This window comes from Xenopus laevis, chromosome 2S (genome assembly GCF_017654675.1).
Source record: "Xenopus laevis strain J_2021 chromosome 2S, Xenopus_laevis_v10.1, whole genome shotgun sequence".
Classification (NCBI taxonomy): domain Eukaryota; kingdom Metazoa; phylum Chordata; class Amphibia; order Anura; family Pipidae; genus Xenopus; species Xenopus laevis.
In genome coordinates, this window is record NC_054374.1 from 57,149,778 (window position 1) to 57,173,785 (window position 24,008).

A 24,008-nucleotide genomic window follows, 5' to 3' on the forward strand; every position below is an offset into this window, starting at 1 on the left:
TTGATTTTTTAGTTATTTACCTTTTAATCAGCAGTTCCCCTGTTTGCAATTTCAACCATACATGAATTTGAATAAAGAAACTGAAATATATAAAGGAGAAGCCTGAATAGAAAGATGAGTAATAAAAAGTAGCATCTTATGCTGAGCATAGCTGGATCCTACTATAACTGTATATGGCTTGTGCTGATGCACAAAAACGGTTCATGGTAAGTTGTAACAGGATCTGCTTTGCTAGGGTATAATGTTAACACCTTGACACTGCCATCATTTATGGGGCTGAGAGGTATCAAATGAAATTAAAAGGATGACAGCCAGGTCAAAAAGGATGAACAGCCAGAAATCATAAGAAAAATTTTGTCACAGGAACCAGTCAACATCAGGTTTAAGTAAAGATGTTATGCCGGGCAGTATAAGACATTTTAACTATCTATGTATGACTTAAACATCTTTGATGTGAAGCTGTAACTAAGTGTGACTTTCCATGCTTTTAAAGGAGAAGGAAAGGTGAAATCATTGGGGGTTTGAAATATAAGCATCTTTAGTTTACCTGATACTCAAGCCTGGTGCTCCTGAATGCTAAAAACTGCAGTGGACCAGAGTTATTTCTGTAGGAGCACCACAGGAACAGAGAGATAATCTTCTTCCACATCTTTATTCTTCAAGACCCTGAGCTGACACATGCACAGTGGAGTGACAAAGGTGACTTTTTTGCTTAAAGTTCAGTTTTTTACTCTACCACGCATTCACTCACAGGGAAGAAGAAGTGCAAGAAGATGGCGGCACTAGTAAAAAAAAAAACCTGCTTCCCCCCCATAAGGAAATATGTATAACGTATTTTATTTACATTTTTCTCAGGTTTGCATGTTGTATGTTTTCTCCTGCAGTAGAACCCCTAGTTTTAATTTTTCAGGGGACCAGAAAAAAATGGTGTAAATTACAAAAATATGTAAAATCAGAGAAATACATCATGCATTATATATTGGTGGGACTGCAAAAAATAGTTTAAAATGAGGAAGAACATAAAGGGAATGTAACAATAAGGTTTAACTGGATTTGCGATCAGACAAATTAATGCCTGGCCAAGCTAGATTGGGAGCGTTACCAAAATGTCATGATTTTTAGAACTGAAATATAGCGAATAAGTATTCCTTTATATATCTGGTCCTTAACGAAAAAGCTGCTAAAAATAGAAAAAATATTTGTGGTTGTAGATCAGGGGTGCCCAAAAGGTAGATCGGGATCTACCAGTCGACCTTTTGCTGGTGATCAGTAGATCTCAAGACATTGTCAACAAACAGCTTGTCTAAATCACCCACCTGTTTTATTCTTTTTAGTCAGATATTAATTATGTTAAGGTTACATAAGAAATAGTGGTTTGTTAAATATAACAATATAAATTCACTCATAAATCAATATAATATTTAAGTAATATTTTCCATGGAAGAGCATGCTAATGATTTTATGAATGTAGATCAGAATTGGACAACATCACTAAAAGTAGACCTCACATTAGTAACATATGGGCACTCCTGTTGTAGATTTTCTACCCTTTTAACCATTTTAGATTTGTAACACTGATTTGTAACTCTAATTGTCTAGCAGGATGTGGCTATAACAAGGTGACCATTTTGATAGTTTGCAAGGTGTCAATCATATTAGGATTCCTCAATACATGGGATGCATGTATCAGGAGTCAGTTCTCCTCTTCTTAATCAGCCACATTTTATCATTGTTTTAGAAGTCAGAGCCAGGAGTTCAGAGGATATAACCAGATAGATATTGCTTTAAATATCAAATATGTTGCTGAATGACTTTACAGAAATTGAACATTTTCAATTAATGTATATTGGTAGTTTGCCAAGAATTCCTTGTTTCATTTACAGTGCAAAAAATTGGTTTTGGATGAAATGCCACTTTCAAATGCCCAGGAGTTCCATACCAGTAAGTTGAACTGAAGAAACTATTGAGATAATGGTTGAAACAAGCAAGTCCTATTACACACAAGACCCATTGCTTTAGAACTACCACTGTAGACTTTCATTTCATTAATAAATTAAAAATATTCCTACTTTACTCCAAAATCAAATCAGTCCCAGAATTAAATTTGTTGTTAAGAGGTATTTTTAGTAACCCTCTATTTTCTCACTTGCTTAAAAACCTGTCAGTGCCTTCTTGAAGCTAATGTATCTGCTAGTACAACCACTTCAGGGAGAAAATCCATACCCATTTTTTTTAAGCTCAAAGCCTTACTGGCATTGCTTATGTTGCTTGCTACAACTATGTTTATTATCTACAAGGGCCACTTGGTTGTTTTGCACAATGGATTGCCTAATGCAGTTCCATTAAGAATATAAGTGGCTTCCAATTTTTCCAGTGTTTGCACAGTTTAAAATGACACCTCTTCACATTTTTATGCATGTAAAGGCATGTCATCCTTGAACTGTGTTTTCCTTTCATGCTAGGAACAGTTGTACAGACTTGTAATTTAAATAAAGCATATGGAAAAATGATCAGCAAAATATTTCAAGCTAAACACAACTCAGCTGCTGTACCAATGAAATCTGAGTATTTGAAGGTGCTAAAAAAGCATAAGGAGACATAAATCACAGACGCTCATGCTAACCTCAGCAAAGTGAACTCTATTCCTGTACTATATATAAAAATGTTTCATATTATTAGCATTTCTTAGCAGTAAAAACTGTCTAACACATTTAAAATTCAAGATATTCAGAATACTGTCTTGGGAAATATTTTTTTCCAGTTATTATTTAGAATAATAAAGAAACAATTACAAATTAGGTATGGGTTACCCCGATGATTAAATCAAGGAGATCCACTGCATTAATATCATTGTTTGGTAAAACATAAAAAGAATTGTTCCATTTTATTTCACAAAAATCTAGCCCTTTGGAGAGCACTGATTCACTGGAGTTTATTAGTGTCAGAACTAAGGGTAGACAGAGAGGCATGTACCTAGGGCGCAATGGGGAAGCGTGACAACTCCTTATTTTGGCATTGTTTCTGCAACTTTAGTGAGCAGACAGTAATATATATTACTGCCGAGTTATGATGATGCTTATTTTTTTCATTTTAACATTGGAACATTGGAACCCCATATTTGGGGTTGGGGTATATGTATGTAACATACATATCATTGTCAAGCAAATTATTAGATTATTTATTAATAAACATTATTGCAAATATTTAACTAAAAGAAATATACACCATTGTTTAAGCCAACTAGGCTATGTTCAAAATATTTTGTAATTCAATTTTGGTAACGTGTATTATGTAGCCTTCTCTCAAGATGAATGTATTATTCTCTAACCATGACCTCCAGACTTCCAGATTATGTACAATTATTTTATTACATGTTTAAACCTCTTGTTTCATTTATCATTTTCAGGAGAAGCCACACAACTATGACAGAAATTTGGGATTTCATGCATTTAATAATTATTGCTATTCTTAATATAAGGAAATAGTTACAGTACATGTAGGTTTTAGATGTTGCTTTGACACCAAGTTATCAACTACTGTATACTTAGCAAGCATGTTTTGAGTGTTATAACATAGGTAAGAGTCAAATGGTCTAACCTCGTCTGCCTTTGATTATGTGAGGCACTGTCAAGTTACATAACCAGTAGTGCAGAATGAGATACACAAGTACTGTTTTCATTTGTAATCAGATTTAACATAAAAAAATCCTGAAAATAATTGTGTTGGATAGTTGCTTACTTTCTCACTTTAATTACACAAATTATAATAGTTAGAATTACATCCCTTTAATGCTTCCAGGGTAAGGCCTATTATATACTTTTATTGTTGTGGTAGTACCCACTCACAGGTTTTTGGGCACAGAAACATCAGACCACCATACTTACTTTTTGTAGCACATATTTGGATTTGTATTGGCAATCACCAATAATAAAAGTGTGTATGGGAGGAGATGGAAAAGGATAATCAACACATTTATTAATAAATTAAATATATTAATTTTGCCTACTGTAGGTGGCCTGTAGACGTACTTGATTGACTAGTGTCTTTTTCAAACCTAAGCAACAATGTATTATGTAACTTATGAATTGCCATGATTGTGAGTGTTAGCGAGTACTGGAAAAAGCACCAAGAACGGGAAGACAAAGATACGGGGTTACACATTGTTCTGTTTCCATAAACCTTGACCATGACATATTAAATCAAGTCCAAAAATATATTCCAAAGCATTCTTTCAAAGTTTAAAAAATTATTCTTTATTCAGCATAAATATTAAAAAATAGGCATACAGACCAATTGATGTTCCGCCTTATGCGTTTCCTACCCACTGGCACTTATTCATAGGCATAACTATTGTTCCATTTGGTCACAAGATTACCCCAGGAGATCCCTCCCCAAAAGTTAAAAACAATCACGTGTTGCCACCTCACATCTATTCTTAAAGCAACGTACATATTTCTCATTTTGGTCATATTGTCATTATTTTTTGCCTCTACTCCATACATTTAACATCATGAAATACATCAAGTAAACTTTACAGTAAATATGTTGGGGTGCCTGATTCAAACAATTTCACATAGAGATCACTGCCATATATTCTGGATCAGGTATTCTCCCCAAAAAACAATGTAAATACCAAATGGAACAATAGTTATGCCTATGAATAAGTGCCAGTGGGTACGAAACGCGTAAGGCGGAACATCAATTAGTCTGTATGCCTATTTTTTAATATTTATGCTGAATAAAGAATAACTTTTTAAACTTTGAAAGAATGCTTTGGAATATATTTTTGGACTTGATATATGTGCCCTTTTGAGCTGGGGGCTATATTCCAATGTTTTTGGCCCTTTTTTGACAGGCCCTTATAGATTGCAGCAGTTGGTCAGTAATTTTGAATTCATGACATATTAAAGACTTAGAAACCTCAAGCTGAGCCAAAACTTTCTCAGTCATATCAAACATTATTTGTATGATCTCCATTTGTGTCCTTGCTTACTTGCACCACTGTATGTGAGTAGGATTTCCTGTCTCCTTTGGAACCAGGCAATAATTTGTAGGGCCTTTACCATAAATCGGATACATCTTTCTGATGATTTACTGAAGTCTACTCATGATACATGTGCAGATGCAGTTTACCAGATTCAACATCTTATCCATTTATCCATGATAATTTCTTCACAGTTTCTTATTCATAAAACTCACATCATAGATTGTACTACATACCTCTGACATCAAGTCTGCAGTCTACACTTGCTTCCCCTAATGAGTTGATTGCTTTACAGGTGTAAACTCCACCATCAAAAGGACAGGGCTTGCGAATTTCAAGAGAGCAGACTCCCTGATTAACAAGGCACCGGAATTTAGGGTCCTCTCTAATTTCCATTTGATTCTTTAGCCACACAATTTTGGGCTGAAAAATATAAAAAAAAAAAAGGTTTTCTTTTAAAATAAACATATATATTTTTTTTGTAGCTTGTTACAAATACATATGTAGATACATATCTACCTCAGTGTTAAGAAAACACAAATGTTTAAGTATATTACAAAAGTTCACCAGACATAACATAAAAAAGGGATTTGGCATTGAATTTCAAACCGTTATATTTTCATATATCTGTGACTAACAAAATGTAAATAAGGCCTTTTTAATTTTCTGTTGAAATAAGAAACCACTGCTACCCTCAGGCTTATATCGTTCTCCCCGTTCTACTACCAAAAAATAAATATAAATGTTTGTGTTTTTTAACTAGACATGCATGAATCCACAGGTTAAAAGGAAACCATGATAGTTTATCCCTGACTCATAAGAACCATTCCCAGTCCCTGTTGGATTTTGGGGATACAGCTATGGAGTTTTAGGCTGAAGTGATGATTCTGCTTTACAGAGAATCTGTGTACCCCCATCAAAATCAGAGGGACTTCAAGTTCCAAAATACATAGTTCTTATGCACTTTTTCTACATGACCCCATCTGAATGAGATTGTGTTAAAAAGACGGATATATTTCCCTTTTAAGCCGCCATTAACTTATGTATTGTCTTACCTTTGGGCTTCCACGGACACAACAGAACAGTTTAGTACTGTATCCAGTTGTTGTTGCCCTATTAGCTAGCGCCTGGGTGAATTTTGGTGGCTCTGCAAAATCCCGATCCTTATACTCTGGGGGTGTATAAGTGATTCCTACAAATGTATTGAAGAAAATAGAAATAGTAGAAGTATCACAGTATCACATAGTTCATTTAGGTTTAAAAACAACTCTCCATCATTGAACTTGATGAACAGTATATATATATATATATATATATATATATATATATATATATATATATATATATATATTACACAAAACCTGTGAATAACATGTAAATTATAGTCTTATAAATGGTCCTTAGTGATGTCATCACTTATAATTACTGCTTAGTGATGTAAATGTATAGTATTATAATTAAGAATGGTTTGCACAGGATATATTTTAAACTAGATAAATGGTGAATTAGGCTGCATGGAGTGTCCTCACCCAACTTAGAAAAGTACATATAAATATTAGAAAAATGGGACTTCAACTCCAAATGACCAATTCACCATTACAATATTAATTTGGATATGAAATTACAAAATATTCTGAGAGTAAAAATAAAAGGCAATATTTATTTGTTTACCACCATGCCATGAACTGGTTAAAAACATTTAAAAACCAAGGAAACAGCGCTGCACAAGGACTGAGGGATCCCTCTCCACTGACAAACATTCAATGATAAAGTAAAAGTTTGTAAAGTGGAACTGAGCCACTCAAAATAGGTAGCTGATAAAAAGCCATCCTGGGTGGCTTAATTGTTTGCAATCAATGAAATTGGTGCACCTGGAACAAGGTCCAATGCTGGATAGTGTTGCATCAGTTGTTACAAAGTTGGGAGGAGTTTGCTGGATTAATTATTATTGATCCATAACACTCCAAAACGCACGTTTTGTGGCGAAACGGCTGTTGAGATACAGTGCGGCTGAGCTGAGGTCCCGTCCTCCACTGTTATCTGTGGGACCCTGGAATGCACCTGCGCAAGTACATGCATTGATCGCATTGGATTGGAGGGAAGGAGTCTGGAGCCAGATCGGTTAGCCTGCTACGGTCGGTAAAACTCACTGTGTTTGGGGCTGGAATTGGTGATACCCGGGGCCCCCTTTGGGTTATTACATCCAACTTTTATTGTGGCCAGAGTGACTATTCGGCTGTGAAGGGGGTCTTGAAACTGTAACCCGCATTTGGATTATACATTTTACTACACGCCAATGCAGCGTCATTCTGACTCACAGACTGCAGTCTAATAAAACAGCCCCATACCGACTTAGCTACACAGCTAGGGCTGATTAGCCCACACCTCATCGGAGTGTTATGGATCAATAATAATTATTCCAGCAAACTCTTCCCAACTTTGTAACAACTGATACAACACTATCCAGCATTTGACCTTGTTCCAGGTGCACCAATTTCATTGATTGCAAACAATTAAGCCACCCAGGATGGCTTTTTATCATTTTTCTAATATTTATTTTTAGTATTATAGACAAATTATGTGCCCCCTGCCTTTTTCTTTTACTATATTGTTGTGAAACTCTTTGATGACATGAACTATCCTTTTATTTTTATAGATATATATATACATACACAAATACAAATATTTACACAAAACTAGTTTAAGCCCTTAAATCTATTGTAACATTAAGGGTAATGGTAGATGAGGAGATTAGTTGCATGACAAATCTCTTCTGTGGGTAACTTATCTCCTCAATTCAGCTTTCCTACATCGGCCCATGTTTCCTTGCAAGGCAAATTAGGAAAGCCCAAAGTGATTCAATTGTATTAAACTGGCAATTCACTCGATTGCCTGCAATAATGAATTTTGGAGGAGAAAAGTCAATTGCAGAAAAGGAGATTTGTTGCGGCCTCGCTGGTGACTAATCTCCACGTCTACCATTGCCCTAAGAGTAAGTAATGTGAAGAGTAAGTAAATAAAGCCAGAAATTAAAAAACAATTATTTAACCCTTTCACTTATGAACAGACATTCATTAGAGAATTGTGCAGGACTCGCAAGCAACATGTTACTCTCCAATCCCTTGGCTGTTGCTCCCAGTGGCCTCAAACCAGGTGCTTATTTTTGAATTCCTGGCTTGGAGGCAAGTTTTGGCTGCATAAAACCCAGATGTGCTGCCAAACAGAGCCACAATGTAGGTTGACAATCCACAGAGGGGCTACTAAATGGCCAATCACAGCCCTTATTTGGCACCCTAGGAACATTTTTCATGCTAGTGTAGCTCCCCAACTCCTTTTACTTCTGAATCTTGCTCATGGGTTCTAAAGGTTGGGGATCCCTGTGCTATAGTAAATAGTAAGATATTGTTGAGCCAGGAAAAACACCTTAACAAGACATACAACAAAGACTACTCTGGGATTGTAAGATATAGCAGATTGTAACGTACCAGTTTTCTTAATAAAAGCACAATCTTTAGTCACTGCAGCCTTTTCACTTAGGCCACACAAATTTTCTGAAAATACTCTGAAGAAATAAGAATTTCCCATGATCAGGTCTGAAACAGTGCAGTTAGTCTGGCGGTAATGCTCTTGTACAGTAAACCATTCCTGAATAAAGAAAACAAATGTGATTTTATAGTTCATAGCACCAGCAAAACAGGTAAATACTGGATATTACACCTTTTTTCTGGTTCTCTGAAAAACTTAAAATGGCAGTTTCTACTGTATGAGAAAACATGCAAACCTGACAAAACCTGTTCTGTGTGGAAGCCAAGAACTGCTCATTATATTATCCATAAATGTAAACTGAAAATGCTCAGAGACATATGCTCAGATTTGGGGAGATTTAGTTGCTCGGCGATAAATCCCCTATTCTTTGGGGCCCGCTGGCTAGAATCTAATTCGGCGGCGGGATGGCACTTGGAGCAATTAGTTTTCCAAAGTCGCCCGGGGTTTCCGTGTGAGGCAACTGTGCGTGACTTCTGAAAACTAAGCTCACCGATAGCCATCCCGCTGGTAATTTACATTCTAGCCGGCGGGAGGCAGTTTGGGGATATTAGTCGCCCAGAAGATGAGTAGACTTGTCTCTGGGCAACTAATCTACCCGAATCTGAGTGTGTGTCTCTGCCCTAATTGTTGTAATACTTTCAATGGCTTATTTTTCTGTGCATCGCTTACCTCAACTTTTCATCCTCACCTTAACTTCGGATTTGATGAACTGAGAGATAAAAATGGCCATAACTGTCTATATCAAGTTTTTAATTTTGTATTCAAGACAGTAATTCTAATCTTCTAATCTGGGGACTGGGTGGGATATTTTGATAGTTGTTTAAATCTCCTGCCTGCCCAGACCCCAGACAGCAAAGAGCAGTAGTAGCGAGGAGTAGGAGAGGGAAGTTTGAGCTATGTCGGGTGTGCTGAGGTGATGGGGCGGGAGTTCAATAGGCCTAGGGGTGCATCAGTTTTAAATTCGGCACTGAGCAGAAGAACACATGTATAAATCCTCACCCCAGTTTTCTTGTCTGCCTTCTGCACAGTATATCCTGTAATATCTGAATTTCCATCATCAAGTGGTGGGGTCCACTCCAAAGCTGCATTAAATCCCCAAGCATCCAGCAGCTTAATACTCTTTGGTGGCCCAGGGCGCTCTAAAAAGAGAAAAAACTAATATTACAGCTGTTACACAACATCTAATTCATGTAAAACTTTTTCATCATGCTGTGTGGTCTGTGTTTGACCAGCATGTATTTTATTCTCAGACCTCATCCATTATGCCCTGTCTACACCCCCTAACTGTATATTTTAAATGTATTTACTTGTCCCAGGCTTTTCTTTTAATAACATAGACTAAACTTTCTGGACTATTGCTGGTAGAATTAATAATAGATTACATTACCTGGATTACTAGAAAAAAAGTAATTTTCCATAAGATCACATTGATAGTAAGATATACAGCATGGGTTTAGTTTCCTGCATTATTTTATCTGCTGTTGGTAGCAAAGCAGGTGGTTATATGTAGGGATTCTCATGACAATCTATAAGAGACCCTCTTATAATGCTTAGAATGTGAAACCTAGGGGTTTCCAAATGAGTTATCTTTCTGTAATTTGCATCTCCATACCTTAAATCTAGTAAAAAAAAATACTTAAACATTAATTAAACTCAGCAGGGTGGTTTTGCCACCCAAAAAGATTAATTATTAGTTGGGATCAAATACAAGGTACTGTTTTATTATTACAGAGAAAAAGGAAATCATTTTTACAAATTCAAATTGATTAAAATGGAGACTATGGGAGATGGGCTTCCAATAATCCTGAGCTTTCTGGATAACGGATTTTCAGATAACGGATCCCATACCTGTATCTAGTTTTAGGTGCTACATGTGCATAAAGGGGTTTTCATTCAGTACATATAATTTGGGTCCAGGTTTTTACATTTGGACGATTTCTATTTTGGTTTTTTAAATTAGATATTTTTTGTATGATATGTTGTTTTCTGTGTTCTCTTCCTTTTCCTGAGATTTGCAGGATAAGGGCACCTTGGGCTACTATTTTATGTCTCATAAAAATGTATAATATTCAAGCCATTGTTGGTGTTAAAATACAATTCCAATGCTTGTCTAATAATACTTGCACACCATTTAGAAATGTATTCTAAATCCTATCTCAAGTCCTTTGAATGGACTGAGCTGTCAAATGTATCGAATGCTGCAGGAAAATTAAGTATAAAAAGTGGCCATAGCAGCTTTAATGTCATTGATGACGTTGATTAAAGCTGTTTCACTGGAAAAAGCTCTGCAGAAATACGAGGGAAAAGGGATAATGAAGATATTGGCCTGTAATTATTAACAGTTCATCACTTTCTCTTGGTATGGTTATTGGGCCATGCACAGAAGGTCTGCACATGTGTAGCAGAGATGTGACTCCTCCTAGGGTAGAGGTGTTCCATGACAATTGGCTTAGTAGAAGTACCTTTTAAAAGTTGTTTATGGACCTGAGTTTCAGTACTGTAACCCAAGAGTTACTGTATAACTCACATTATATGTATAATTAATATCCTAAATGTAAATTGATTCTATTGTAGCAACTGTATAAGCAATCTGCTGTCAACGGTTTAAGAACGACTGGTGCCTATTTGAGTGATTGAGTCAGCACACCATCTGCCAAATAAGCTCACATTTGATTAGAAAGTGGTGAGTGTAACTTATCTGCCTGGAGTAAGTAGAAATCATATATAGAGACCAAAATAGGATTGTTATAATCCCCCAGCAGTGATTGAACACTATTAAGTAATTGCTCTTTACAAGAGATTTCTTTCAAATGTGATGTTTAACAAATGTGTAAACTAATTTGCAAGTTCCTACTTCAGCTGCCTTAAAGCAAAGCTATACCTTCATAATGAATACTCTATAGAACATTGATATTGTGATCTGTGGGGTCTGTGTGCTCCCTCAGAGATCACCTGACAAGAAAGTAGCTCAGGCTGTAATAGGAAGCGAGGGAGTTAAGGACAGTGCTCCATTATTGACTGGCTCCATTATTGTCCATTTAAAGAGTAATGTACCATTGACTGTGGGCACATGGGGCATTGGCTTCACTGCTCTCAGCGTGCATTTTATCTGTAGGTGGAGAGAAGCAGATCCTTTCTCTTCTGCATCTCTGCACTGAAAAGTACAGCTTCCATCTGAATGCACTTACATGGAGCAGAGAGGAAAAAATGCCTTCTTTTGCAGGCTTAGAGCATCAGAGTTTTGTATGCCCTTGGCATAACATGTATGCATGCCCAAATGTAAGTATACTAAATATTATGAGCCAGGGGATTGGCCTTACTACTTAGTAATTAGCAATCAGAGTTAATAATCACAGGTTTATAAAAAAAATAAAAATTCTATTTAGCATTATCCAATGGCACATACTACTAAAGAAGTATATTTTTATCAATATGGTTTATTTTGATTAAGCAGTGTTTTACATATGGGCTGCTTTATGCAATATATTTTCATACCTCCTGACATTTGAAAAACAGAGGGACAAAAAGATCTGCCGCATGTAGCACATCGAAATTGACCATGCCCATTTTATGACCACACCCCCTAAATACCATGTCCATTTTATAAAATTTGGCAGGTTATGGAAAGCTTTAACACATTTCTGGTGGTTTTAGGGTCATGTTTTATGTATTATTACAGTTTTTTCTAATGAAGGTGAAATTGAACTTTAAGTTGAAAGTCTCAGTTTTCCCAAGAGACTTGCTTATCTTAAAGGAGAAACAAACCCCTTATTAAAAAAAAACCCTACCCCACATAAACGCCCCTCCCTCCTCCCCCCCCCCAGCCTAGCTGCTCCCCCAAGCAAATGCTGCTAAGTTTTTACTTACCCCTCGGTACAGATTCAGGGATCGGAGTTCACGGCAGCCATCTTCCCGGACTTTGTGTCTTCTTCCATTGCTTTGGCAATTTCTGTCAATTTCGGTGCATGTGCAGTTGTTGCGAACCTGGAAGTTTCTACAACTGTGCATGCGCCACCCAGAAGATGGCTGCCATGAACTCCGATCCCTGAATCTGCACCGAAGGGTAAGTAAAAAGTAAGGGGCATTTGCCCGGGGTAGCAGCTAGCTAGGCTGGAGGAGGGTCTATGTGGGGTAGGATTTTTTTAATAAGTGGTTTGTGTCTTCTTTAAAAAGTTACAATTGCATCTAAGTACAAAACAAACAAAAGTGCTTACCAGCAATTTTTATCTCAATCTTGGCTTTATCCTCCAGCGTGTCAATTTGTACTGTCAGTTCATATATTCCAGAATCCTTACGCTCAGCAGTTCGGATAAAAAGAATAGTGTCACTCTCACTGTTTCTGACACTTGCATGTTTAGGATCCAGAGGTTGTCCATTTTTAGTCCAATGGACCTGAGGTCTTGGCTTCCCCTGGAAAAAGAAAGGTAAAACAAATGATATATATATATATATATATATATATATATATATATATATATATATATATATATATATATATATATATATATATATATATATATAATGGCGGCCCTGGCAGGTGTTTTGTTGCCAGCTAGGCCGGTAAAATACCGGCCGGGTGCATCCCTATCTATAGTTTTATTGCATGTTATTATAATGTTTAAAGAATAATAAACAAATAGGGGGTCATTTATGAACCATTCTGTATTACATGGAGAAACAGATCCATATGCCAGCTAACGGTGTCCATGCAAGGGCTGATAAAAGCTGCTGACTCAATCCATATTGGCCGATGTTACCGATATCATTTGAAAGGTTTATAAATCTTGTTGGGACAAGGACTGCATCATTGAGCCAATGCGGTCCTTGTCCCGACAGCATGCATCCACACCATTGTGCAGTAACGTAACTAGAGGGGGCGAGCCCTGGCGCGACACGCAGCCGGGCCCCCCTCCGTACACCCAGAACTGGTGTACGGAGTACGGAGGGGGGAATTCGTGGCGTGCGAGCTGCAGGAGGGGGGCCTTAAGGGGGTGCGGGCCCTGGCCCAATTGCACCCCCTGCTCCCCCGGTAGTTACACCACTGCCATTGTGATACAATCGTTTGTATTCTGTTGCATTCTATGTCCAATATTCAGCTTGACTGGAGAGGTACAAATGGACATCCTAAATTGTAAAGTACAGGATTGGGACCTGTTATCCAGAATGCTGGGGGCCTGGTTTTCCAGACAAGGGATTTGAACGTCTCTACCTTAAGAATACTCAATAATAATTTAAACATCAATTAAACCCAAAATTATTGGGATTAACTATATTTTAGTTAGGATTAAGTACAACTAACTGTTTTCTTATTACAGGGAAAAACACATTTGATTAAAATGGAGATCTCATACCTGTATTGGGTTTCTTAGTTTTTTCTTTCTCTTTATTTTATTTAGTTGCCTGAGAAAGAATGGCTGTTGTTGGAATGTACTTGAATGTGAGTGCTGTGAGTGTTGTTCAGTTTGTGTTGACACTGGTGAAGTATACCTGTCAACTCCCCTGGTTATAAGGTTTTGGTACTGGCCATTCCACTGGTTTCCACTTTCTGTCTGAATTGGAGGTGCACATGTGCAGTGAGCAGTTACGGACATGAGATGGGCCCAGAAGGTCCCAGTAGGCCACCCAACATTTCGTGGCTGATTCCTGTGACAGCACTTTTTAAGTTTATAATTATGTTTGGCAGTTTTGGTGCCTGATTATAATCAGTTTATAACCTGTGAGTAAGGCGAGTGACAGACCATGGGGCAGATTTATCAAGGGTCGAAGTGAATTTTCTAAGTTAAAAACTTCGAATTTCGAGCTATTTTTTTGTGTACTTCGACTAGGGAATAGTCCAACTTCGATTTGAATTTGAAAAAAATGTCGAAATTAGAATATCGAAATTTATCATGTACTATCTCTTTAAAACTTCGACTTTGACCATTCACCATCTTAAACCTGCCGAAGTGCTGTTTTAGCCTATGGGGGACCTCCTAGAACCTATATGGAGTCAATTGGTGGACTTTGAGAAATCAAAGTTTTTTTGGGGAAAAACGAATCAAATTCGATCAAATGAGCTATTCCTTCGATCGTACGATTAGAATTCAGCCGAATTCGGACCTCTTCGACCCAAAAAAAACTTCAACTTCACTTCGGTTGGTCTTTTTGCAATTGAATTTCGACGTTTTTTTAGTTCGAAACTCGACCCTTGATAAATATGCCCTCTAGTGTTGTTTGATTTTTACAGTCTACATGACCTATTTGTGACACTGGTATTTATACATAACCCACCCTAATTCATTGTATTATCTCTACAATTGATCTCTATCTATCTGTAATTTCCTAATTTATTGCCCATGAATACCTTTCATCTGATCTAACAGAATATATGCTGTGCATTTCTAGCTTTCATTTGTATTTTGCCTGACTAAGGGGCCTTGGTGCTCCGAAAGCTTGCAATGTACTTTTATTGTTAGCCAATATGGGTATCAATTCTAATTTTAATTGTTATTTATACATTTAAATACAGTGAATGCTCTGATTGTTATTTTGCAGGCAGGAAAGAAACTGAAGACAAACAAAATTGTCAACAAACTAATAATGTTTTTATGCCTTCAGCATTGTTAACCTGTTTGTCCTGACTGTTCCACCTACTAATTTGATTAGTGCATTTATTGCTATGAGAAATATCTATTCTTACCATGCGGTGATGTGCACTTCATATGCTTAGTATAACTTCCACCTTCACAGTTTACACAGCGGTATAACATTATGTGCAGTAATGCTACCCAATGTAGGCCTCTGGCAGCATTGTTGTTATGTTATATTTATCTCTAGCACTGGTTTATTAATACAGATGGTTTCTGTGTTTTACTTTCTATTAAGTAACTTTGTTTTGTGAAGTTGTTAAAAGCGTGGGGCAGATGATGTCAATTGGGGTGGAGTGTTGACATTTAGAGTGTTATTTACGAAACTCCGAATGCAAAAATCATGAAAATATTATGAAATTTTTCATAAAATCTGACGTTTAAAAAAATCACGAATTTTTCGTAATTTATTAAACCCCAAGGATGGGAAAAGTCCAAATCTGAATATCTGGCATCTCAGACCTGTTGAGGTTGCATATAAGTCAATGGGAGAAGTCCCAAGGACTTTTTGGTGTGCACTGGGTTTTTGACAATACCCCGAAGTTTTCGACAAAATTCTGAGTTCTCGGGTAAAACAATACGAAAAAATCGTGAAAATTTCATTTTTCAAGAATTTTTCAGATTTTTTCCCAGGAAAGTGTATTAATAAATAAGATAAAAAAATCTGTGCAGATTTTTTCAGAAAATATTGAGATAAATTCGGACTTTGATAAATAATCCCCTTAGAGTTGGGGTAATACTGTCAGTTGTCACAGAGGGTGGACCAGAATTGGACAAATTTCTCGACAGGTGGAAATCCTACTTATGATATATTTACTGACCATGAATCTACTTGTGCCTCACACATGCATACACTTTAAATGCACTGTATCTCCTATTGTTTACTTTTCATTTATACAATATTGCTACATGCTTTGAAGTATTATGTTGCTATGCAGTATAAATACAAGAAAAAGTGCCCAAAGTTGAAAGAATTGGGCTATTCCCATAACTAGATCAGTGCTCAGATACTGCAAACCTTGTAAGTACATACCTCAGAAAAAGCACTCAAGGTTTTACTTAGATTTTGAGCCAAGACTGACAAATACTTTTTGTTTTCAGTGTTAGATATGGCAGACCACAGATTTTAATATTTGCTGACTGCAAGATTGATACAGGTATGGGACCTGTTATCCAGTTATCTAAAAAATAATTGATGCATTAAAAAAAAAAAAAGGCTGGTTTTGCCTCCAAAAAGGATTAATTTTCTTAGTTTGGATCAAGTACACATCACTGTTTTATTATTACAAAGAAAAAGGAACTCACTGTGTGAAATGGCCTTCCAGTACTTTCTGGATAATGGGTTTCCAGATAACGGATCTCACACCTGTATTAGTGGTCTGCATATCTTTTGCTAAAAAGCTAAGCTGTTTGATTATAAAATTTGTATTCAGTAAAACTGATATTATATGTTAGAAACTTTGCTGAAGATTGCAAGACATGAACATTGTTCTAGTTAACGAAAACAGATGGAAGCCCTGTTTCTTGTTTTAAATCATTGTCTGCAGATGCAACCACCTTGTGGAATCTTTGTAATGCTACGTATATAGTATTAGTTGTCAATAAAGCTGAAGCAAACAAATCAAAAGCTGATGAAGTGAGGAATTGAGTTGTCTGTGAGTATGCAAATATGTTACTAAAAGTATATTGTTTATAGGTTTTTTGATTTTCTTGATTGAGATACTTCATAGGCTACCACAGAATGGCTCCCTAATGCTCATGTATAGACTGCATGGCTGTATTGACTGAGACTAACTAGGAAAGAGTAAACAAAATTACAAACTATCACTGATATGCATAATACAAAAATATGCTGAAAACACATTTTTCATACTTGTAACATATATTTGGAGCAATTACCTGGAACGGGATCACCAGATTCACTGCTTCTCCTACATGTTTCACAAATGTTTGACGCAAGTACCTTGGAAGACGGATTTTGGGACGATCTAGTAAGAAAACATAGTGATTAGTTATTAGCCATCAGTGTTAAGGCTGCAATTCAGTTAGGGTGGTACTTGAAAATCTGTGTTTTATGTTGTTTATAAATAGGTGGTTCAGAGGGTAGCACTTCTGCCTTGCAGTCCTGAGTTAAATCCCAGCTAGGGCACTATATGCAAAGATTTGGTGTGTAATCCATTTGTCTCAGTGGGTGCCATCTGAGTACTTCAGTTTTCATTTTCTAAATGATCTTGTTCCAGAAGGTGAGGCAGGCCATTTACCAGAATGTCACTTCTGATGGAATAGGAAGACTAATCATGATAAGAACACATGCAACCTATCCCTTGAGCCCAGTCCCCCCTAAAAATGTTCTGCACAACGTTGTTGGTGACCCTCACAACTAAGGAGTTGCAGCAAAAACAGCAGTGGTGTGTAGCAGAACAAACACCATTCTTTATCTTTCTTTTGTTACTGCTCTTAAAATATTGTTATATAAAAGGTAGCGATTAGCTAATTTTTTCAGCAGGCATGGATTTGCGGCGAAATTCTGCACTTCGTCTGAAACTGTGGCAAAAATTTTCCCAAAACTAAAAAGTTGCCATAAGAAAAAAATGCTCGTTAACTGTAATGCATTTGGACAATAAAGTTGCTGAGACAAAAAAGTTGTCAAGGCAAAAATGTAACCACAACAAAAACGCCTGTTGACTTCCAGTTGGAGTGAGAAAAAATTGTCGTGTAAAAAACTTAAGCATAAAATTTTTTTTGACACCTTTTGAATACAATGCATTTCACAAATTTTTCTCCATATCGCAAAATTTTCTGATATTTTTCAAATTAAAAAAAGCACTGGGAGTTTTGGCAGACAGACATCATGCAAAAATGTTCTAGCAATCTGATCTTTCCAGATGCTGATGTCCAAATGAAAACCCAACTTCTGTTTCAATATGTTTATTGACAGAAATAAAAAAAGAAATTTGCGTAACAGACAATGCAAAAGAATTTACATCACCTCTGAGATGAAAACCCAACTTCTTTCTTTGCTTGCTTGGCCTTTTATATAAGGATCATGTTTGCTAGATAGCAGTCTCATGGGCAACTTACTATATCAACATTTTACAATGTCTGCTTTCACAGAATAATATCAAACATACTGTATATGTCCGATTTATTTATTATTGTTATTTGGCTATAATACTAACTCAGGTTACATCCCCAACCAACAACTTTTACTCACAAAGAAAACCTTAAAGGGGCTGTTCACCTTAAAACATTTTTTTCAGTTCAATTGGTTTCAAATTGTTGAAGTTGACTTTTTCCAGTAACTTTCTATTTGTGACCATTTTTCTAATACTGAAGTGTAAAGTTTAATTTTTCACTTTCTAAAGCAGGGGGATCGCCAGCTATTTTAATGTTTCAATCGATACGTTTCATTGATACATTTGTTATCTTTAGCCCTGCTGAGCAGAATCCCTGAGTTTCATTAAAGGCAGCTGTTAGATTTGATTCAATAGTTGCTAATATTCCCACATATACTGCTGAAAATGTATCAACTAAATGTAGCAAATTGTAACAGTTCAGAATGCTCCTGGATTACTGAGCTGCTAGACTGAAACTCCAGAGTCAGGAACAATAAACTTAAAATTTGGAACAACAGTTAAAAAATAAAAGATGGAAAGCAATTGAAAAAAGTATTTGTTTATGGTGAACAACTGAACTGAAAAAAGTGTTTGGAAGGTGAACAACCCCTGTAAAAAGGCTGCATAGATTTTAATATGGTTCAGAATTCATTAAATATGGTTATTAGAACCTAGATATTACACAGGCTTACATTGATTGCCTGTGCAAATATGCAGTTAAGTGTGCAAATCAAAGTAGAGTTGCAATACTATCCCATGTCACTTCTAAAACAGATGCTGGCACATTTTAAAAAATGACAATTGGAATGCTCAGCAGCTGGCACTCATTTCCTATCCAACTTTAAGTGCTGCCTCTTAATATGGCTCATAGCACTAAATGAGTTGCATTTAGTGGCACTTTTTCAATGTGACATGTTTGCTACTACTGTTCAAATTCTTGACTGTAAATGCTGCCTGCTGCATAAAGAATTAAGAGAATGAAATATTAAATTCCTACATGTAACTAAATAAAATATCTAAATCAAAACTATATACTATGCCCAGCAAAGTTAAGGTATAGCCATAAATGCAACTTAAATATATCTAAAAATCTGACATAGACTTCAGATATTAATAGATTTCTTTGCAAAATGTAACAATGTATTACTGAACATTTATGGAAAGTGTGATTCCATTAGGCCTAGTGCTGAATTTATTTAGGTATAAATATGTGCTTTACCTCTTTAGCATCTAGAATTTTGTTCAAACAAAAACAGCAGGTAAATACCCTGACTGCCATTAGGGAATGTTGGTAGCCTATTCACTAATGAATTCACTAATGAATAGGGGTTCCATTTTAGAGGATGTTTAAAGGATAAGGAAAGTTCAAAAAAGAGTTAGGGGCACATTTACTAAGGGTCGAATATCAAGGGTTAATTAACCCTCGATATTCGACCCTCGAAGTAAAATCCTTCGACTTCGAATATCGAAGTCGAAGGATTTGCCGCAAATACTTTGATCGAAGGAAAAACTATTCTAACGATTCGAAGGACTTAAATCCATCGATCAAAGGATTTTCCTTCGATCAAAAAAAGCTTAGAAAACTTATTGGTAAGGTCCCCATAGGCTAATATTGTAGCTCGGTTGGTTTAAAGTGCCGAAGTAGGGAGTCAAAGAGACAGTACTTAGACTATCGAATGGTCGAATAGTCGAACGATTTTTAGTTCGAATCGTTCGATTCGAAGTCGTAGTTGAAGGTCGAAGTAGCCAATTCGATGGTCGAAGTAGCCAAAAAAATACTTTGAAATTTGAAGTATTTTTTATTCTAATCCTTCACTCGAGCTAAGTAAATGTGCCCCCTAGTCTCCTTTAAGAGGCACACCTCCGGTGGTGTTGTCCCTTTATTTATCTGCTCTTTTTTAAGCTGTTTTAAGCCTAATAGTAGAAAAAAAACACTAAGCTCTCAAATAGAAATGCCATAATTTAATGCTTCTGCACCAAGACCGATACTAATGGTGGATTTTAATTACCCAGATATTGACTGAAGCAATGCCAGATCAGTTAATGGGAACACGTTTATAAATTTATTGAATGACAATTTTATGGCACAGGTTGTTGAGGAGCCAACCATAAAAAATGTTATTCTGGATCTAGTGATCTCAAATGACCCAGAACTAATAGCAAATGTGCAAGTCATTGAACCCCTGAGTAATAGTGACCATAATGTTATATCATTTAATGGCTGGTGCAAAAAACAAATATTCACTGGGGCAACAAAAACCATGAATTTCAGAAAAGCTAATTTTGGTGCCTTGAGGGATGCCCTTCAGAGCATTGTGTTTTCAGCTAAAAACACAGAACAGAATTGGTTGTCATTTAAAATGATATTAAATTGTTACTGTTCTCAATTTATTCCCTTAAGGAGTTAATGTAGAAGCACTAAGAATCACCCTGTGTGGCTTAATATAAAAGTAAAGAAGCTAATAGGAAAGAAGAGAAAGTCATTTAAAAACTACAAGTCTGTGGGGACAGAATAATTTAATTTATTTAATGATATTTAATGAATATAAGCACTATAATACATGTTGTAAAACAGCAATCTGGAAGGCAAAGAAAGGAAATGAAGAGTGTACAGCGGCAGAGGCTAAGACTAATCCAATTGAGGAGTATGAGTTCCCAGGCTCACTTCATAGCAGCACTGATGGCTCAGCTCAATCTAGTCAGTGGCTGACTTAGGATATGGTTCATAAAGCTTTAATAAAAATTAATGTAAACAAGGCTCCTGGGCCTGATGGCATATACCCTCGGGTTTTAAGAGAGCTTAGTTCAGTTTTAGAGTGAACCCTATTTCTTATTTTCTCAGATTCACTTTCATCTGGTATGATACCTATGGATTGGAGAAAAGCTGATGTCATTCCAATATTTAAAAATGGATTACGATCTCAGCCTGGCAATTATAGGCCAGCAAATTTGACCTCTGTGGTGGGCAATTTAATAAAGGGCTTGCTACTGCTGTCTATCACTGGCTGTCATCTCAGACCTAGTGCTACAAGATACACTCTATTTAATTACATTTCTTTGCTCTGAGTAGAGATTCCTGCAATCACACAAATAGCAGTCTCTTCAACAAGTGCTCAAATTTTTCTGTTATTGTTGTAGCCTCAAGCCTAATTATACTACCAGTCAAGTCCTGCTGCCTTTTAGCACTTTGTGGAGACACCTGCATTCATACAGATAGCAGCCTTGTGAACGAGTGCTCAGATGTCTATAAACTGTTGTCAGCTCAGGCCAAGTGCTACTAGATACTCTCTAATTTCTTCAATTTGCTTGCACTCTGAGACACTTTTGTGTAAGGGCCCTTATTTTTAAGTACTCATGAGTGCTGTACTTAGTAGTTATGATGACAAGTGACAAATTTTTCACCAGGTATACAGCATTTTGGCATATGCAAATGTTAATTTGTTCGAAAGAGCAGTTGGCTCAGACTTTACAGAAGCCAAAATCGACAAAATCTATCTTCAGAATTAAAAATACCCAGCATAATACCCAGTTGTTTTTTTTTAAATATCTGACTGGTGCCCTGTTTTCTGGCACAGGGATGTTGCTGCCTAGGAGAATAACAGTCTTTACTGACTCACAGAAAAGTATTGTATGCTAATCTCTTATATGGTGATGAACAGTTATTTTTATTATTAATTTAGGTCAGATTGACGAAGTTCCAAAAAACTGTGGTCTGTCCTTAACACTCTGATGGAAAATCATATTCTCCTCCATTGTTTTGCAGTCTTTTGAATAAAACTAGTAAAATAATTAGTAATCTATTTGTATTTAAAGTATTATGAAACAAATGACACACAGTTGTAGTGTGGTACAGCATTACATAGTTAGATCTGGTTGAAAAAAGACCAAAGTCCATCAAGTTCAACCCCCCAAAATGAAACCAAGCATCCATATATACACACACTGACCCCTCCATACACTCATATAAACTATATATACTCATACACTAACTCTATATTTTAGTATCACAATAGCTTTTGATATTAGGCTTGTCCAAGAAATAATCCAAGCTGTTCACTGATTTACATTTTTGTGGAGGTTTACATGTCCTTTAAGGCTACTCCTAACACACTGCCATTTAGTGTATAACTTGCATTTATTTAATTTTTGCCAAAGTGCATAACCTTGCATTTAACAACATTGAACCTCATTTTCCAGTTTGCTGCCCAGTTTTCCAACTTAGTCAAATCACTCTGCAAAGTGGCAGCATCCTGCTTGGAACTTATAGTTGTGCCCAATTTAGTATCATCAGCATGAGCAGCTGGGCATGAGCAGAGGTCGGCCTTTTTATCTCTGGATATTAAAATGAGAATTTTTGTTTAAAAACTACACTGTAGTGTTTAAATGCTAATAAAACAGTGCTGCGGCCTACCCTCCAACCAAAAAATGTGTTCTTGGTGTAATTATTTCTATAGAGTTGTGTTATAATGTACGGGTACATCATACCTTGACATGTATTCATGTTAAACAATGATCCATTCAGAAAAAGAATTGTGCCTTACCCACAATTTCTCGAATTTGAACAAAATTTTCAAGTGCCCTTGGAGCACTGTTTCCTGCTTTGCTAACTGCTGTAACACGGACAGTGACCTTATCACCAGTATTCAAATTCTGAATTTTGTAGCGAGTTGAAACACTTGGCTCTTTGTTCACAGCAATCCATTCTTGACCTATAACAAAAGTATATACAAAACATTTATTAGCATTTTTAATTTGGCCTACATGGTTTTTTTTTTCTTACTATAACTTTTTACTTTATAGTTATAAAGGAAAAAGTGCTGAGAGAATCTGACTGTCAATGGCATATAGAAAAGTATATTTTTACATAAATAGTTTTTTTTTACATTAAACATTGTTTTACATACAGTATGTGCTGTTTTGTGCAATACAAAACTGCAATGTTCAATGTTCAGGGGCATAGTTTCCCTTTAAATGATTGCTCTGTCTTCATGCTATTTATAGTTGCTTTTCTTCATTTAGCATAAACTCATATTAACTATGTAACTATATGCCCTCACCATGAAGAACCAATTTCTGGGGGTGGCCTCTGATTTGTTGATCTTTTCTGTATTAAATAGTCTCCCAATTTCTGTCTGTAATATCCTCTAACATACTTGTAACGATTAAGCATGTCCCATCACAAAAGCCTTTTCTCCATCAAAAACAACCCCAACTTTAAGGATGGTTTAACTTTTTAATTCCTTTTTCCAGTCTAGCTGTACTTTTCCCAGCTCATTAAAGGGGAACTATTGTGAAAATGAGAAATTAATATAAGCTTCAGGATACTGAATTAAGAAACTTTCTAAATACGATCAATACAAAATTCTGTACCGTTTCTGAAATAATCAAGTTTATCTTCACTATTCCTCTTGTCATGCAGCAGTTGGGTGTCAAATATTCCTTGACAGTTAGATCCAATATATCATATAGGGGGGCACCTTTTGCCTAGAAGATGTATTAGAGCTAAGTCTATTAAAATCACCAGAAACCTGTCTCTCTACATGCAAAAGGCAGTTATTTTGTTAGATTTTTTTTTGTTCTGTAATCCGTTATTTGAGTGAGTTTTAATTCATCTATCAAGAAAGGAAGCCCCTCTTATAAGATATATTGGATCTAACTGTCAATCATTATCTGACACGCAACTCCTGCATGAGGACAGAATGAGGAGAAACAGATGATGAGAGGAATAGTGAAGAT

General features: G+C 36.2%; 1 protein-coding gene across 2 annotated transcripts in view; it reads right to left on the minus strand.

Moving 5' to 3' along the window:
* mybph.S (myosin binding protein H S homeolog) overlaps positions 1 to 24,008 on the minus strand; it is a 54,983-nt gene that overhangs the window by 3,979 nt on the left and 26,996 nt on the right. For both annotated transcript variants that reach the window (XM_018248146.2, NM_001089180.1), the window contains exons 3-9: positions 22,814 to 22,981; positions 17,056 to 17,144; positions 12,745 to 12,940; positions 9,530 to 9,669; positions 8,470 to 8,629; positions 6,040 to 6,176; positions 5,221 to 5,407 (exon numbers count right to left, since the gene is read on the minus strand). In XM_018248146.2, the coding sequence (XP_018103635.1) occupies positions 5,221 to 5,407; positions 6,040 to 6,176; positions 8,470 to 8,629; positions 9,530 to 9,669; positions 12,745 to 12,940; positions 17,056 to 17,144; positions 22,814 to 22,981 (1,077 nt within the window). The remainder of the gene's footprint in view (positions 1 to 5,220; positions 5,408 to 6,039; positions 6,177 to 8,469; positions 8,630 to 9,529; positions 9,670 to 12,744; positions 12,941 to 17,055; positions 17,145 to 22,813; positions 22,982 to 24,008) is intronic.